This window comes from Muntiacus reevesi, chromosome 6 (genome assembly GCF_963930625.1).
Source record: "Muntiacus reevesi chromosome 6, mMunRee1.1, whole genome shotgun sequence".
Lineage (NCBI taxonomy): Eukaryota > Metazoa > Chordata > Mammalia > Artiodactyla > Cervidae > Muntiacus > Muntiacus reevesi.
Window position 1 is genome coordinate 62,925,112 of NC_089254.1, and position 17,418 is coordinate 62,942,529.

The window sequence follows — 17,418 nt, forward strand, 5'->3', positions numbered from 1 at the left end:
GGTTGCCATTTCCTCCTCTAGGGGATCTTCCTGACAAAAACTGTAAAACAGGTACAGAGTTTATTCTTAGAGACACAGCACAAGGTATGGGAGAGCACACGAAGAAACAGCTTTTGTTTAAGTCAGAAGCGGGGCAGAAATAGACACTGAAGAGGAGTGCGGTGAAAAGGTGATTTGAGTCTCTTACATAAGACAGTTCTTCCTGGTGTTTTTGGTGAGTGTGAGGACTCACTGGTGATTTGAAAGGGGATTCAGCCAGTGTCGGTTCTGCTCTTCTTAGGTGGAGCACTGTAAAGCATGCGCCTGCCAATGCAAGAGACACAGGTTCGATTTCTGGGTCGGGAGGATCCTCTGGAGTAGGAAATGACAACCCACCCCATTATTGCCTGGAGAGTCCCCTGGATAGAGGAGCCTGGCAGGCTACAGTCCTTGGAGTTGCAGAGAGTTGGATACTACTGAGCAGCTGAGCCCACACACTAACCAATGTCTATGGGTGGAAAGAACCTGTGGAAATAAGAGTTACTGTTTCCCGAACACTGCTGTGCAATGTGTCTTGCAGAGAATATTTCATTTAACTCTCACCGCAATCTGGTGAAGTGGGTATGGCTCTTTCTGTTTGGTAGACGGGAAACTGAGGCTCAGGGAGATTAAGGGACTTGCCTGAAGCTTCCACAGCGCCTGGTGTAGGGTGCCTGCCCCCTCAGGGAGGCTGCCTCTGTACTAGAGTGCAGGTTACTTCTCTCCAGGTGGAGGCCAGTCAAAAGGTTTCACACACCTTTCTTCTAAATCAGTGCAGCCGTTAACATCGACTTTTCCCTCTCCTGCTTTCATCCCTCTGGCTAGAAGCTGGGAGTCTTTTGATAACCAAAAAACAGTGAACCAAGAGAGGCCTTGCAGACCCCTTGATTTGTGGGGAATAAGAAAGGTTATTTGCATCTGCATCCATATAGGCTCATTCCTAAAAGGTGGGGGGGGGGGTTTGACTTATTTTTATGACTTTCTCTAGGGCAGTGATTACATGTTTACAGGAAATCTAATTATAACTTGCATGTGTGTGCTCAGTCGTGTCGGACTCTTTGCAACCCCATGGACTGTCGCCCGCCAGGCTCCTCTGTCCATGGAATTTCCCAGGTAAGGATACTGGAGTGGATCGCCATCTCCTACTCCAGGGGATCTTCCCGACCCAGGAATGGAACCCGAATCTCTTGAGTCTCCTGCATTGCCAGGTGGCTTCTTCACTGTGCCACCTGGGAATCCCCATGTTTTACCTTAATTGGGATACAATGGCACAGGGGTTTTCCTAATTAGTGGAAGACAAGCGAGCAGTGTTCCCAAACATGGGAGCTTGCAGCAGGGGAGTGTGGAGGGTGCTCATCTTCCTTGGTGAGCTGTGTTCACCTTTCCAGAAAGGGCACAGTGAGCTCAACATATCGGTGAGAAAGTCATTGGCCCCAAATAGGCATTTCTTCCAGAATTTTCCATAAAAAATAAGGATCTGAATTTGGGAGCATCTAACTCCAAGACCCAGAATAACCTGATCAGGCACAGATTTCTGAAGGATTTGAGTTATGCTGAAGGTAGATGTCAGAGCGAGACTCTAACAGTTGATTGATAATTAACTGCTGGCGCAGTTAATTTCATTCATTTTCGTGCTCCGGTCAAGCCCATGAAAGAGGTGTAGCAGCCAAAGTGAAAGTAGGCGTGGAGACTAGAAAGTCCCTGTTCTCATTTGGCATCACATGAATGCGCCTCATCTCGGAGGGGAAATGTTGGGAAAGGCTTTCAAATAGACCTCTTGATGGGTAATTTGTGGGCCTGGATCCCCGCAGCCTGGTGTACCTCTGGATCTCAGGTGGAGAGGATGTGACCCTCTGTCATCCACAGCTTTGGCAGCGGTCCTATTCTCGGCCCATGGCAAGGAGGCCACTGGGGAATGGTCGGTTGGGACAAACGGGGATCTTTTCCCCATGGTCCTGGCACGAGGGGTTTAATCAAAATCATGTCTGTGGATGAGTGCAGAGGCCCTCCTACAGACACTGCAGAAGGCACCAAAGTCAGTGTGGGATGCAAACAGGCAGAGCAGGAGGACAGTAAGTTAGAAACTGCAAAAGAGGGACTTCCTGGTGGTCCAGTGGTTAGGACTTTGCCTTCCAGTGCAGGGGCCACGGTTCCATCCCCTGTTAGGGAGCTACAATCCCACATGCCTTGGGGCCAAAAAAACAAAAAGCAAAAGCAATACTGTAACAAATTCAACAAAGACTTTAAAAATAGTCCACTTCAAAAAAAGTTTTTGTTTTTAAGAAAAACTGTGAAAGAGAAGTCATAGCTGCCGAAGGTGACCTTGTTGTCCCTGGCTGAGTGTTCACAGGCTCCTCCCAGTGCTTGTTTGCCTGGATAAGTGGGGCCCTGCAGAGGCTCTGGGTGCATTCTGCCTAGAATGACCAGGATTCACCAGGTCATCTGGTGATTCACCTGTGGAAAGCAGGAAGGGCCCTCCTGTGTGGCAGCTCTTGGCTGTGAGAGGTACTTGGCAGCACACCTGTTTGCTCTGGACCTTTGAGATGAGGTGTTTATCTCCTCTGCTCCTTTTTGGAGAATATGGCACAGACCAACAGAAGAGTCCACTACTTCATCTTCTAATGAATTTTTTCTTATATGACTCCCCTAAGGCTTCAACTTCTCAAAGCATTGCCTTGTCATCAAGGCTTCCTAAATAAGCTTAAACTGAGAAATGCCAAATGAATTGGTATATAATTATCTCTGAAAATAAGTCTGTTGCAAAGATAAATCCGGATCATGGAGTCGCATTATCTCTTCGTCTCCCTGGCAGCACAGTGCAGCGTCCCTTCAGGAAGAATCAAGCTGGGTGAGTTTTAACGGTAATTGCATCTCAAGTTGAAAACTCACCCAGAACTGGCCTCTGCTGCCATCTTAGGAGGGCTCCATTGCCTCTGTTCTGAGACTCCACGCTTCTGTCACCAACATTACAATTTGAATGAAGAGATGAATAAATAGAAATTTACTGAGCACCCGTTACGTGCCATTCTCTTTCAAATCAGCCTGAGAGGGAAACAGTACTGTTTTTCACTTTACAGACAAGACAGTCAAGGTTTGAAAATGTTACTCCAGGTGGATAACAGAAGCAGAATTAGAAATGAGGTCCCTTTATCTCTGAGTCACTTGTTTTTCTGCCGCAGTCTGCTATGTCTGAAAACTTAATGATCACCTACTTGGTCCCGGGTGCCAGCGCCATGTATTTTCATGTTCATTGTCTCATAAAACCCATCCTCCTAGTACTCGGTGAGGTAGGTGCTTATTTTACTGGTGACATAAAACTGAAGTTCGAATATATGATATAACTTGCTCAAGTTACATGGCTTCCCAGGTGGCGCTAGTGGTAAAGAACCCGCCTGCCAATGCAGGAGACATAAGAGATGGGGGTTCTATCCCTGTATCAGGAAGATCCCCTGGAGGAGGGAATGGCCCCCACTCCAGTATTCTTGCCTGGAGAATCCTGTGGACAGAGGAGTCTGGGGGGCTACAGTCCATAAGGTCGCACAGAGTCAGACACGACTGAAGTGACTTAGCATGCAAGCACGCAGGCTCAAGTTACGTAGAGGGCGGTCTCTGCGGCCTCTTTAAGGAGTCTCTTCATTGGGAGGGCTGGGAGGAGATGGCTATTTCACTTTGGAAGAAGTTTGTCCTTTTGAATGACTGAAGCTGTAAGTCACACCAGTGGAGGGGGGCTGTTAGGTAGGAGGAGAAGTGTGTAGAAAAAGGACTGGTCTTGTCCTAACCAGCCGCCCATTCCTAAGGAGATGGTGGGTGAATTATCTTCACAGAGGACCGTGGCTGGCTATAAAGCACTTCTGGTACTAACCCGAATACCTGGTGTAGAATCATAGAGGTCAGGGCTGGACTGGGCAGAGGTTTCCTTTTGCCCAGAGGCAGGAGGGACAACAAGCCACAGAGAGGTTGACTTGTTAAGGTCTTCTACTCAGCTGGCCAGCTTCAGGGGAGTCAGAGTTAGAAAAGAGAAAAAGGGAAGTGGCCAAGCTTCCTTTGAAGATAGAGAAGCCACTGGGCTCCTGACTGTGGAAAGGGCATGACCAAAGACAGAAATGCCCCCATGATTTTGAATGGGATGTGTGATGTGTATTGTGAGTTCAAGTGCTGTTTATCTGTTTGCATATCGGCCTGAGTATTTCACATAGTTATGCATGTCGGCATTCTTCATAACTCAGCTCGGGCCCAACCTTTGATGCCTGTGCTAATAATGAGGCGGTGTGAAATGACAGAGGTGTGCTTCTGGTCTTCTTACTTCAGGCTTGGTTTAGAGAGAGGGGCAACAGCTAAAGAGGCCTTAGACGTCATCGTCGCCTTGTTGGAAGAACATGGACAGGGTGGGAATTACTATGAAGATGCAAACTCCTGCCACAGCTTCCAAAGTGCATATCTGATTGTGGACCGTGAGGAGGCCTGGGTGCTGGAGACTGTAGGGAAGTACTGGGCTGCGGAGAAAATCACAGGTGAGTGGGGGTGGCTGGTGAGGAGTTTCAAGGACAGGAAGAGCTAAGGCCACGGTACCTGGACTTACAGACTCTCTCAGTGCTACGTCTGCAGGCTCTAATGTGCTCCTCATTTCTGGGCACCCAGATAGACACATATTTGCACGTACATTCCATTATTTTAAAACAATTCATTATCGGGAATTCCCTGGTGGTCCAATGGTTACGACTCCATTCTGTCATTGCCAGGTACCTGGGTTCAATCCCTGGGTAGGTTACTAAGATCCTACAAGCCGCACAGTGGGGCCTAAATAAAGAAATAATTCATTATCAGGGCCACTGTGTTTTTCTAATTGTTTGGGCCTGAAAAAAATCTGAATGAAGAAGTACCATATTAAAAAAAAAATTTTTTTTTCATGTATATATAGATTTGAGCAGAGGGTGGTAGTTAAGCAAGACTAACCTGGCGAGGAAGAATGTCTGGAGCTGCAACATTCGTGAGTCCTGTTAGCAGCACAGAGCCTCTTTCAAAGAACCTTTCACTTTTCTCCTGGGTAGTAAATGCTTGGGGTTTAGTTTGTCAGGTCAAGTGACTCACTCATTAAAAACGTGATAAAATGTGTCAGGGCTGCTCAGACCTTCTAGGAGATCTTAAAAGAAGACCAAGGACCTTGTGTTTCTCTCTTCAGAAATGGAATTGATTCCTCCATATAGTTAGAGTCAAGTTGCCAGGGAGAGCTGCCCTGTAATGTCCATTTCTTGATTAAAGTCTTTATAAGTCTATTTCTAAATAACTGGACTTTGTACTCTTTACAGAGGGAGTCAAGTGCATTTGCAATCATCTTTCGCTCACGACTAAAATCGACGCAGAGCATCCGGAACTCAGGAGTTACGCTCAGAGTCAAGGCTGGTGGACGGGAGAGGACGAGTTTAATTTCTCTGAAGTTTTTTCTCCAGCTGATGACCATCTAACCTGCTGTTCAGGCAAAGACACCTTAGAAAAGCAAGAAGGTGAGTTGGGGCGTTCCTCACAGTCCTCCCTTTCCTACCGTCTGTCTTGCAGCTGTTTCAGAGACCTTGCTTGAACTTAGGCGAATAAGCAGAGAAGCAAAGTGGAGAACAGACCTTGTCCTGTATGTGGAAACTGACTTGTGCTGAAGTCCGTGCTGTGCAGTCATCTGACCACAACTTGCTTTTATTTTTACATGATGCTTTTTTATCCACGGACGTTTCCTGCTCCCATTTCTCCCTTAAATGTCATCATGCTTGTCTTTGTAACAGTGCAGCCTTGCTTATATCTCAGCATTTGTACATTTGACTTATCTTCTCCGTATATTTTCCTGTTTTCATTAGCCTGCTGAGTCTTGACATCAGGGGTGTTATCTTTTATTCACCTTAGGATCCCCTTGTGATGCCTGTTAAGGCCCTTTGTTCCATGAACACTTGTTGGGTCAAATTGCTGAATTCCTTTCATGAGTCCTCTATTTTTCACCCAATATTCACTTAGCCAGAATCTATTTTTAGGTAAATGTGGTGACTGGTAGCTTGTTACTTTTGTGCCTGAGTGGAAAACCCTCCCCTGTAAACCACAGTGGCCACATTTTAAATTTGCTGGTGAGACATGTGTTTTGTAAGTCAAGCCTTTGGTGATTTAGAATAGGAGTTGGTAAATTATGACCTGTTGATGGATGCCTGTTTTGTAAATAAAATTTCCCTGGAGCACAGCCACCCCTGTTTATTTTCCTGTTGTTTATGACTGCTTCCATACTATGTGGCAGAGCTGAGCAGTTGCAGCAAGTCCAGCAGAGATTATAGGGCCCGTGTCTCTCTGTGTGTGTGTGTGAGCTCAGTCGTGTCCAACTCTTTGTGACCCCATGGACTGTAGCCCACCAGGCTCCTCTGTCCATGGGATTCTCTAGGCAAGAATACTGGAGTGGGTTACCATTTCCACTTCCAGGGGATCTTCCTGACCAAGAGATTGAACATGCGTCTCATGAGTCTCCTGCATTGGCAGGCAGATTCTTTACCACTGAGTCATCTGGGAAGCCTTACAGGCCCCATAAGGCTGAACTATTTCCTGTCTGGTTCTTAAAGAAAAAGTTGGCTGACTCTTAATCTAGAAGAACACTTTAGGACTTTTGCTATAGAACTTAATTAATATATTCTGAGTAGAAAAGTAAGAAAGTACTATTTAAAAATGAGACTGTTATAAAAAAACTACAAGATTTTAATTGAAAAAAAAATCTAACTTGGTAAAAGTATAATATATAATACCAATTGTAAAGTAGTCCTGCCAAAAATATCCAATGTAGACCTGATGCAGCTTCTGGATCTAACTACTAGTTTGTCAGAAATTCAGAGGATAGAGAAGAACATTAATAACACCATCGGCAAAGTGCATATTATAAAGTTCAGAGTGTGGGAGACTCAGGAGCAATGGCCCAGCAAATAAAATGCAAGGGGTGGGGGAATGAGAGACAGTGATTAAGAGTTTTAAGAGACATTATCAACCTGTCAGATCCTGGTTTAAATCAACAGATTCATTTTTGAGACAGGGAGGAAGTTTGAACCCTGGATAGTTGAAGAACTCAGGGACTTGCCGTTAATATTTTTAGGTGCAATGTCTTATCCATGGAGATTTACAAAGAGGATATGAGTTGTGGTAGTGAAGTTTAAGTTACTTTTTCCTCATGTGTTGCTTTGATTTGATCTTTGTGAGTACAGATTGAAAAGATACCATTTTAATGAATTACCAACAGAGGGAGAAAGTGAAGAACCAGAATCCTATGTAGTGAAAGCTTTGTTAGTCTGTTTATCTGAAGTCAGAGCCAACAGTCCTCATGGTTCTCGGTATTTGAAAGACTTCTCTGTGTATATTTTTCACTGTAGAAGGGTCATTCCCTAGATATAATATTGACTCTAGCCAGCAGGATTATACCAGAGAGCTCACTTGGTGCTCTGCATAGGTTGTGAACTTTCTTATGAATATCATTCTGTTGCATATTGTACTAGTTGAGTAATTGCTTAGTGCTGTAACAAAAAGACCCCAAAATAATGTGGCTTTAAAAATGCAGCTTTATTTCTCTTCCACAGTCTAGATGTATATAGACGATCCAGGGTGAGTGGGTTATTTTACCCCAATATGTGACTTTCTTTTGTGACCCACTCAATGGCATCTCCCAGCCAGCAGGAAAGGAGGGAAAAGAGTGAAGGGCTAGCCTTCCTTTCTGTGGATGTGACGGGCGAGTTGCACACATCATTTCTGCTTACCTCTCATTGGTCAAGATATATCCTGTGACCACACCTAAGGTAGGGCTGTTCTGTTCCCAGCTGTAATTTCAGGGGTTCTGTTAACTCAAAAGGGAAATAACTAATGGATTTTGGTTAGCAGCTTGCTTCCTTCCTCTCTTTTTTCTTTACAGAAAGCATCACTGTGCAGACTATGATTGATGTCCTGCGGGACAAAGCCAGTGGAGTCTGCGTAGATTCTGAGTCTTTCCTCACCACAGCCAGTGCCGTGTCTGTCCTGCCTCAGAACAGAAGCTCACCAGGCATCCACTACTTCACTGGGACCCCAGATCCTTCCAGGTTTGTCTGAGACATAGTCACATAGCCGGCAAGTGTGTACTTCCCTTGAGAGCTCACCCAGTACTCACATCCTGAGTTCCTGCCCTTCCCTATATATATGGTCACATTCTTCAGTATCGCCATGGCCAGTGCAGTACAAGAGCTGTGAGAGAGGGAAGTTCTTGGCTTTTATCATGTCGTGTTCATCACAGTCACGGAATCAAATTGTTGTAAATGCAACAAGCATTTATTAATATATATCATGGGCCAGGCATTGTGCTGTATATGAGGGATGCAAAGATAAATAGAACTCAGTGAGACAGAAGAGATACAGGAAAGCTCAGGATTGATCAGAAGCACGAGTTGCTTTGAGTTAGAGGAAAAAATGGCCCAGAGACGAGGCACATTGCAGCCACTTCAAGGGCACTGGCCTCTTCTCTAAGACCTTGTGTTTTAGGGCATTGCTTCCTGCCCACACACTTCAGCAAAGAGCTTGTGGCCTCTAGAATAAACACCTGAAGTTGAATTCCACGTCTATCACTCAGTATTAACAGCCGCTAAGTCCCCTAACCTCTCTAAGCTTGTCTGTCCTACACAGTGGGCACAATCCCAGACTTTAGATAATCCAAGTAAATGCGTAACAGGTTTAGCTATTATTTTAGACTATCTCTGGTCTACGTGGCAGGCAGCAGCCCTTCTCAGTAACTTTCAGTCCTGCACACCAAGATCATGCCATTGGTAACTTAGACACAACCATTGTGACTTCTGAATGGTCAGAATCACTTGAGGGGAGTTTTTGAAAAATACAGATGTCTTGACCCACACCTTTTGTGTCAGGAATTTTAAGGTGGGCTTAGGAGTCTGTCCAGTAAGTCTGATTCCTCAGCCTGGAGGACTCTAGAAGAGTGCCCATTCCAGTAGGATCTTTGATATTTTTCACGTGTTCCATTGGCTGAAAACCATCATCATTTGAGTATTGGGTGCCAAACCTTTGATTCTGCTACCTGGGAATCTGTAGCTGTTTGATTTCATTCCCTTTCCAGATGGAAATACTTACTCTCCCCTTATTGTTTCAGGAATACAGACAATGGCAGTGCCAGTGTGTCTTAGATGACTCGGGATAAGCCAAGTACCTTTCCTGACTCCTTGGCCTCAGTTCAGTTCAGACGCTCAGTCGTGTCCGACTTTTGCGACCCCATGAATCGCAGCATGTCAGGCCTCCCTGTCCATCACCAACTCCTGGAGTTTACTCAAACTTATGTCCATCGAGTCGGTGATGCCATCCAGCCATCTCATCCTCTGTCTTCCCCTTCTCCTGCCCTTTGGCCTCACTGTCCCAGTAAAGGTAGATCTTTCTAGCAGGACCTATTAAATCCCGTGTAAACTATCCTTAGTTTTTCATTCACTCATTTATTCATTGAATAAGCACTTGTTAGGCACCTGCTGTATACCAAATATTATGCTTATTGCATGCTAGAGACTAACTGTTTACAAGATAAGAGGTGGCGCACAGGCGACAGTGAAGGCGAAACTCCACAGAGGAAGAACTCTCAGCACTGGTGTCGTGAGAGGAGGGGCTTGTTAGGTGCTGAGAGCGGGAATGACATTCTGGGTGGGAGGGAACAGCATGTGCAGAGGCCCAGAGGCATGAGCCAGCGTGGCACCCCTTGCAGCTGTGCATCCTTTTGTAGTTTGAGTTTCCACCCCTCTGCCCACTCCCCCAGTACCTCCCAAGCCCAGCGTGGGCCCTCTGCTGGCCTCTAACCAGGAGCCTCACCCACTCACCAGTATTCCAGGCAGCCTCTCAGGACACGCCTCTTGTTTGACTCTGGCTTCTTTCTCTTGATTTTATCTCCCAGTTAGGAATGCCTGGTTCTGTGACCCCTCTCCCACCCCCTTTTCGGTCTGTCGGATCTGGGGCTTGTCCTTCCTCACCCTTGTGGATGCTGACCTTGCCTGCTGGTGGCTTTTTGTGAGCACTCTGTGCTGGCCCGCAGGGATACATGTTGGCTTTCAGAGTCTGTCGGGAACATCCTGTCAAGGTCTTTAGACATTGTTCTTCAGGGAACAGGAGCCTTTGAAGGAGCAGGTTGAACTGAAGAGTGACCACAATGGCCCCCTTGGTTCCTGACATCTCAGACACCTGCTCCAGCTGTGCTTAGAAGAGAGAGCTTTGTGGTGCCAGGACGTGAAGATAAAGTAATTCCGTTTCCTAGGCTATAGGACACAGCCCAATGCAATTCTAAAAATGCGCTGAAAAATAGCTTTCTAATATCTAAAAGTGAAAATTTCAAGTAATTTTAAAAGAAAATTATTCGTGGTTAAATTAATTGAGCAGACCTTAAAGGCTATTAAGGGCTTCCTGGAAGACATTCATTTTTATTATCTACGGTTAAATGAACTACATTGCCTACTGTGACTATAGAACTGTCTTCGTTTTTTTCTTCTATTCAACATTTCAATGTTTCTTTGTAATTGGATATCCTCACCATTTTGTATTTTGTCAGCAGGAAGCATAATTACCTACTCTTGGGTTTTAGGTAATAAAATTAGGGAAATTTTAGCCAGCTTCTGCTAATGCTAAAAACATCAGAGAGATGTTTGCAGGAAATAGTTTCAGAGCAGTGGCCTTGCAGAAGATTATGATCAAAGAAGACTGTTATTTATCCTCCCAATTAATGTTAGAAACCAAAGGACATGATCTTACTGTTGTTCTGTCCGCTTCAGCACTTCTTGGCTCTTTGCTCACTATATTAATTATAGATCCTTTTCTCAAAATAGCTTGTTCTCATAGTCCCCTTTCTTCTTCCTCCTTCCCCCCTTTCTCTCCCTCCTGATTTGTACCAGGTATTATGTAAGTTTGAGAGTTGGAGGCAGATACAAAAGCCAGAATTTGAGAGGTAGAGGGAGATGCAGAAGAACTTTAATTTTATTGAGTAGGCAAATTCCATCATGTGATGTATTCTGATGAGTCCGCTGGTGCCTCGATCATCCTTATAGTGACACTGATTGGCTTTAGTGTACCAATTCTAACCATTTGCTTCGTGGAAGGCAGTATCTGTTAAAGCTTCATCGGTATGAAGGATTAGGAAGGGAAAGAGCAGAGAGGTAGCTTTGCATTTTGAGACAATGTAATTTCCAAGTTCCATTGCTGTGCTGGAGTTTGTGAGAGCTGATGATGTCATGTCTTCCCAACCCTGTGTTCAGTAATGTCACACAGGTAGCTTGAAAAGGGCCCCAGTGAGTGTGTTTATACTGTGGAAATCAGCAGACACTATGAATTAGGGCTTATTGCTTCCACTACTTAGAAGCTCTCACATCTGAGAAAACACACAAATATTCAAGATACAGGAGGATAAACCAAGTGGAGGAAAGATTTAAAAGTGTTTCCATTTTAATTATTAGAAGGCTATTTCCCAACTCATTCCTTTAATTGCATTAGGCCATGTAATCCAGCCTGGAAAACAGAAAATAGGGAGGAAATTCTAGGAAAAGAGGGTCTTTGACCCACTTTATGGCAGGGAACTGGAGAGATGCAAGGGATACAGGGTGTGTGTGTGTGTGTGGTGTTGCTTCCTCTTCTCCCAGGTACTAGGCTTGAGAGTCTACATTGCATCAGTTGAGACTGTCTCATCTGGTTAATTAAAATGTCAGAGACAAGTGGAACCTTTTCATTATTGGAGATAATGTTATAGACACTGTGGTTTATGTAAATACAGGGCCGCAGCCTGCATGGACGATACCCAGCTGAGGACCTTGCGTAAAATAGCCCTTTGATTTCATTCCTAACTCTCCCAGTGGTATCTTTTTCCTCTCTCCCACCCCATGGTTTTGACTTTTGAAAACCTCCCAGGGTATCTGGATCCAGCCCAAAGGGTGTCCCAGGCTCCAGAAGTGTTAGTTTTCTTTCCCTCTAAATGAAAACGCCCCTCACAGGTAGGTTCTGCTCTTAGCCAGATGTGGCTTTAGTTATGTGATTTAAGTGATTCACAGTCCAGCTGGGATGACCCATGGATGAACCATTCAGAGGGACACATGCAACTGAGGGAAACTGGTTCTTCCAGCCCATATCGGATCGGTTTAAAGTTTAGCAGATTCATCCAAGAAGGGGCCTTGGTGCTGCTGTTTTTGTGTGAGCAGATCCACCGGGGACTCTGGGGCAGAAGTTAAGCCCATCACTCTGGGAGTTTCTGCATCATCGGTAAGAACACAGCCATGTTTGAAGTAAGAAATGTGAGCTGGCCAGTCATACTAGAGTTCTGTGTCAGAGTCAGCCATGAACCGCTCTTGGGGTGCTCGCTATGAGTGATGAACTGGGCCCCACCCTGGCTGGGTGTGCTGGGAGGGGTGGTCATGACCCACAGGCAGTTCAGCTTTGCCGCTGGCTGGATATATGGTCTTGATCAAGTCATTTCATCTCTCTGAACATACATTCATTCAAGTGGCATTTAAGAAGCTACCATCTGAGGTTCACTTTTGGGAAAATGTCAGAGTATGTTCTCACCTACTTGGATTTTTAATATGATTTTCTGTAATGTTTGGTAAGAAATCAAAACATTTGGAAACCACTGAGTTTTCCAGGTTGCCCTTTTTTGGATCTATAGACATAAGTGATCAGGATGGAATCATAGATGATTCCCACATTCTGGTATATTATTGCAGTTTATTATGGCAATAATTTTATTTATTCAGTCTCAAAAAAGAATCTCCCTTTAACCATTTGATGGTGAAATAATCCAGCTGCCAGTGCAGGGGACACAGGTTCAGTCTTTGGGTCAGATAGATCCCCTGGAGGAGGAAATGGCAACCCACTCCAGTATTCTTACCTGGAAAATCCCGTGGACAGAGGAGCCTGGCGGGCTACAGTCCATGGGGTCGCAAAGAGTTGACACGACCAAGTGAGCATAACCACCTGACGAATGTATACTTCATGTTTTTAGCAGCTGAGGATGCTGAGTTCCTTACAGAATTTGGAAAAAAAGTTCTTGGAGGACTTTGGCTGCTTTAGAATATTATAGAAACCTCATCATATTATTAACTTACTTATTTTTAAAGTTAAAATGGATGAATGGGAGGGATAAACATAGAGTCCCTCCTGTGTTAACAAATGCCACAGACACTCTCTCACTAACCTCCACATGCCAATGAATGTGGACCGGCTTGAGGTTCCATCAGTCAGGGGGTTTTGACTTTTTTTTTCCTAACTCTGCTGTTATCTTGTGTATTGGGTGTAGATGACCACAACTGTGCTTACCATGAACTTCTTGAAAACACAGGTTCATAAGCCTCATGACATAGAAAGAGAAATAGCACAATAGCTTTAGCATCTGAAAGGGAGAGATCATTTTAGCCCGTTGAGAGACAGAGAGGAAAAATGATGGGCCCCACAGCTGGTCAGAGGTCAAGAGGGGACGCAGACCCGCATTCGGAGTCCAGCCTAGTTCCCTGCCCTGCTGTGGTGAGGCAGGCAGACCTGGACAGTTGCTCAGGAGGACCCGGTGCCATGGTTCTCCCCGTGGGGCCAGTTTCAAGATGGTCCTGAGCCGCATAGTAAGTAAAGCACAGAGTTCCAAAAATTAAATGATAGGCTTGCCTATGAAACATTACTCTCACTGGGACTTTTGAGAGGTGGAGAAGAGAGGTTCAGTTCGGGAGATTGTATGGGATACAGAAATGAGCACCGTCTGTGTGGCCTGGGGCCAGTGTGAAGGGCCCCTGTCCCCAGGGGTCTCCTCAGCAGCCCAGGCTCGGCGGCTCTCCTGGACACTGCCGATCCTCTGCCTCGCCATGGTTGAGCCTGCCCCAGCCTCACCACCAAGTCCAAGCTGAAGCCTACAGGAGCGCTGGCTCTGACCCCTGTTGTGCAATGCCAGGCCTAGGGAGGAGATATGAACTATGCAGGCTCTGGGCTGCAGGGTCTCTCAAGGGGTCTCAGTGCAGGCCAAGGAGGCTGCAGGAGGCTTCCAGTCTGCTAGAAGGCGGTGTATGCGCACTGAGTTTTCAGGGAACCCCGAGGGCTGTCAGGCCCGGAAGGGTAGGATGCTTGCCTGCTCTGAGGCTGCTGTGTTTTCTGAGACCAGAGGGGCCTGGAGGCAGTTAGTTCTCTGCTGGACTCTGCCTTATCACCGCCTCTTCTATCCCTCCCCATTCATTACCCTCTTCCAGTAAACCCTCAAAATGCCCTCAACCAAATGACCAGTTGGAGAATTCAACTCTATGGGATCAAAATTTGGTAGACATTTTAAAATTCTGAATTATTTCCTTCCACTTTGAACACTCACTCACTTGACATTCAGGAGGAGGAAAGAGAAGTGCTGCATTTCCAGGAGGCGGTAGCAGGTGGTAGTGAGTGTTACCTCTGTGTAAGGCGGCTCCTGGTATCTCAGGGAGGGAAGGATTTTGGGAGGACTTGGCCTTGTGGAATTAGGTCCAGCCCATGTGCCTATGCCTCATACTTTTCGGTGCACAGAGCCCGTTTCCTGTGTGTGTTGGCATCACCTACAGAGAACAGAGCTTAACCAGTCCCACCCACTTCACCTCCGTGGTGGCTCAGACAGTAAAGAATCTGCCTGCAATACAGGAGACTTGGGTTCTATCCCTGGGTCAGGAAGATTCCCTGGAGAAGGGCATTGCAACCCTCTCCAGTATTCTTGCCTGGAGAATCCCATGGACAGAGGAGCCTGGCAGGATATGGTCCATGCGGTCACAAAGAGTCGGACACAACTGAACGACTAAACTCATTTCACCCACTTCACAAGCTTAGGGTGCAACTGCTTTCAGTATTCAAATGAAATTAAGATGAGCTTAAGTATCTTTCGTGCTGTGATCAGGGTCTTTATCTCACCTGAGTCCTTGTCCCTTGATAACCTCAGGGAACTAATGTGAGGGGTCGCTGCTGGTTACTCTTGTCTCTGGTCCTGCTCCTCAGACTTGGATGTCATCTGTCCCCTGGGGACCTTAACAGGCAGGTCTGGTCAGCAGGACGGGGCCTGAGGGTGATACTGATGCTCAAGTCCAAGGACACAGTTCGGGTGCAAGGGTCACGGGTTCCCAGTGCTTTGCAGGTGGTGGTGTATGTGAAAATGTGTGGCACACTGGGAAAGCTGCTTTGGCTGCCTCTAGCCCGGGGATCTCGGGGCTCAGGGATTCAACTTCCCAGCTCACTTCTCACCCATTGGAGGCACAGAGTGGGTCAAGGTGCACTAAGTTAGGAGGACAGAGAATAACCCCAGTCGAGCCAGACACCTGGGTGTGGGTATGTCTCATCCTCTCCGACTGTTTTTGCAGGTGCCCCCATGGTGTGATTGAAAACAGGCCACCCTCGGGGCCCAGAGGTGCCTGTGCTCCCCCAGAATGCTGTTTTGATCCAGCTGTGTTCTTGGTGGGTGCAGAGCTGGGAGAGGAAAGCTGTCTCCCTACTGTTGTAGGCAGCTGCGGTCGCCACAGACCCCATTGGCCTAGAGTCCCAAGATGCAGTTTCTTAGATACCCGGCTGTTTCAGGGTGTGTGCACATCTGGAGGGGTGTGTTGCTGTGTGCCCAGGTATGCACAGGTATATACACGCACACATGTGCACACACACATGGGCACTCGCATGCAGATCCATGTCCCCTGAGTTACACCCCTTGTGCCAAAAGAGCCGAATCAAAGAGGTTTTGCTTCAGCCGCCTACTCTGCCCTCGGCTGCCCTCTCACACAACCAGACTTCTGTTCTCTATGGCGTGCCCTCTCTGGGGCCCCTGGGATTATGTTTTGGTCATCCGTCTTCATCTGTGCCCTCCTTGGGTCTATCAGAGATATTCCAAACATTTTCAAATAAGGTAGAACCTAAAAAAAATAAAGATGAGATCTCAGACCCTGCCTTTCCAGGGGGCCTCTTTCTGTGGACCATGGTGGCGAAAGGCTAACTCAGATCGGTGGCCCATTATGCCCTTTGCTCAAAGCCCCATGTGTGTGTTCATGGAACTGTGAAAGGAGCTCTCAAATGGCCTTCCCAGAATAAAGCTAGTCTGTGTTGATGTCTCCTCACTGTAAATAGAACACTTTGCAACTTATAATCGGCAGTTAGTTTTATTAAAACAGTCACTAAAATATGCAGTTGGCACTCTCTCTCTCTCAGGAGGCACCCGCCCACCACCCACCAGGAACTGACCCCGGGAATGTTTGCTGTCCTCACGCCCTGAACGTGGTTTGGCTGAAGCACTCTCCTTTCTCTCCAGGTCCATATTCAAGCCTTTCATCTTTGTCGATGATGTAAAACTAGTCCCCAAAGCACAGTCTCCCTGTTTTGGAGACGATGACCCAGCCAAAAAGGAGCCTCGGTTCCAGGAGAAGCCAGACCGCCGGCACGATCTGTACAAGGCGCACGAGTGGGCCCGTGCCGTCCTGGAGAGTGATGAGGTGAGCCTGGCTGGGGGCCCTGGAGCGGGTGAGGTCATCGGGAAGGAGACCGGAAAGCGGATAACAAGCTCATCATTCTCCTCCTCTCCAGCTAGTCTGCTTCCAGAAACCCAGGCTCCCGAGGCCCTCGCTAGAATGCTGGTGGTAATTGTTCCAACCAGCCTCTCAAAATCCAGTGAAAGCAAGCCTCCACTTTTGATGTTATTCAAAATGCAGTGGCCTAAGAATATCCCTCTTTTACTTACTGTCCACTTGGGAATAACAGAAACGTGCAGTACTAGTTGGGAGAACTGGTTTTCTGCAGTCAGAAATTCTTTGTATACTTTTGGAGGTAAAAAGTTGTATTATGGCAGCACTTTAAAGATGGAGTCGTAGTTTTTTTGTTTTTTTTTTTTTAAAGTGATTCTTCAAAAAAAATCCCTGGAGATGGTTGGTGGTGATGGTTGCATCATTGTGAATGTATTTATGCCACTGAACTGTATGCTTAAAAATGGTTAAAATGCTAAATTTTAAATTTTGTACCTTTTTTTCATGTAAAAAGTTTTTAAATTAATTGTCGGTTTTAAAACAGTTATTCTTCAAAGTGCAACCCTCCCTCCTCCACCCAAAACTTTGGTTACTAAAGTTACATTAATTCAAACAAGAACGATATTCAATATATGCCAATAGCTGCTGTTAGTGATAGGCTTTCAAGTAAAATCCAAGCCTATATATTTTTTAAACAATTTTGGCTGTGCTGGGTCTTCATCGCACTTTTCTCTCTAGTTGTGGAATGTGGGCTCTAGAGTGCAGGCTCAGTTGTTGTGGCACACGGGCTTATTACCCCATGACATGTGGGATCTTAGTTCCCTGACCAGGGATTGAACCTGCGTCCCCTGCGTTGGGAGGGGGATTCTCAACCACTGGACCACTAGGGAAGTCCCTCCAGGCTTCTATTTCACTG

At 46.2% G+C, this 17,418-nt stretch overlaps 1 protein-coding gene across 3 annotated transcripts in view; it reads left to right on the plus strand.

Moving 5' to 3' along the window:
• SCRN1 (secernin 1) overlaps positions 1–17,418 on the plus strand; it is a 63,029-nt gene that overhangs the window by 40,281 nt on the left and 5,330 nt on the right. For all 3 annotated transcript variants that reach the window (XM_065939040.1, XM_065939038.1, XM_065939039.1), the window contains 4 exons: positions 4,327–4,529; positions 5,325–5,519; positions 7,931–8,096; positions 16,295–16,475. In XM_065939040.1, the coding sequence (XP_065795112.1) occupies positions 4,327–4,529; positions 5,325–5,519; positions 7,931–8,096; positions 16,295–16,475 (745 nt within the window). The remainder of the gene's footprint in view (positions 1–4,326; positions 4,530–5,324; positions 5,520–7,930; positions 8,097–16,294; positions 16,476–17,418) is intronic.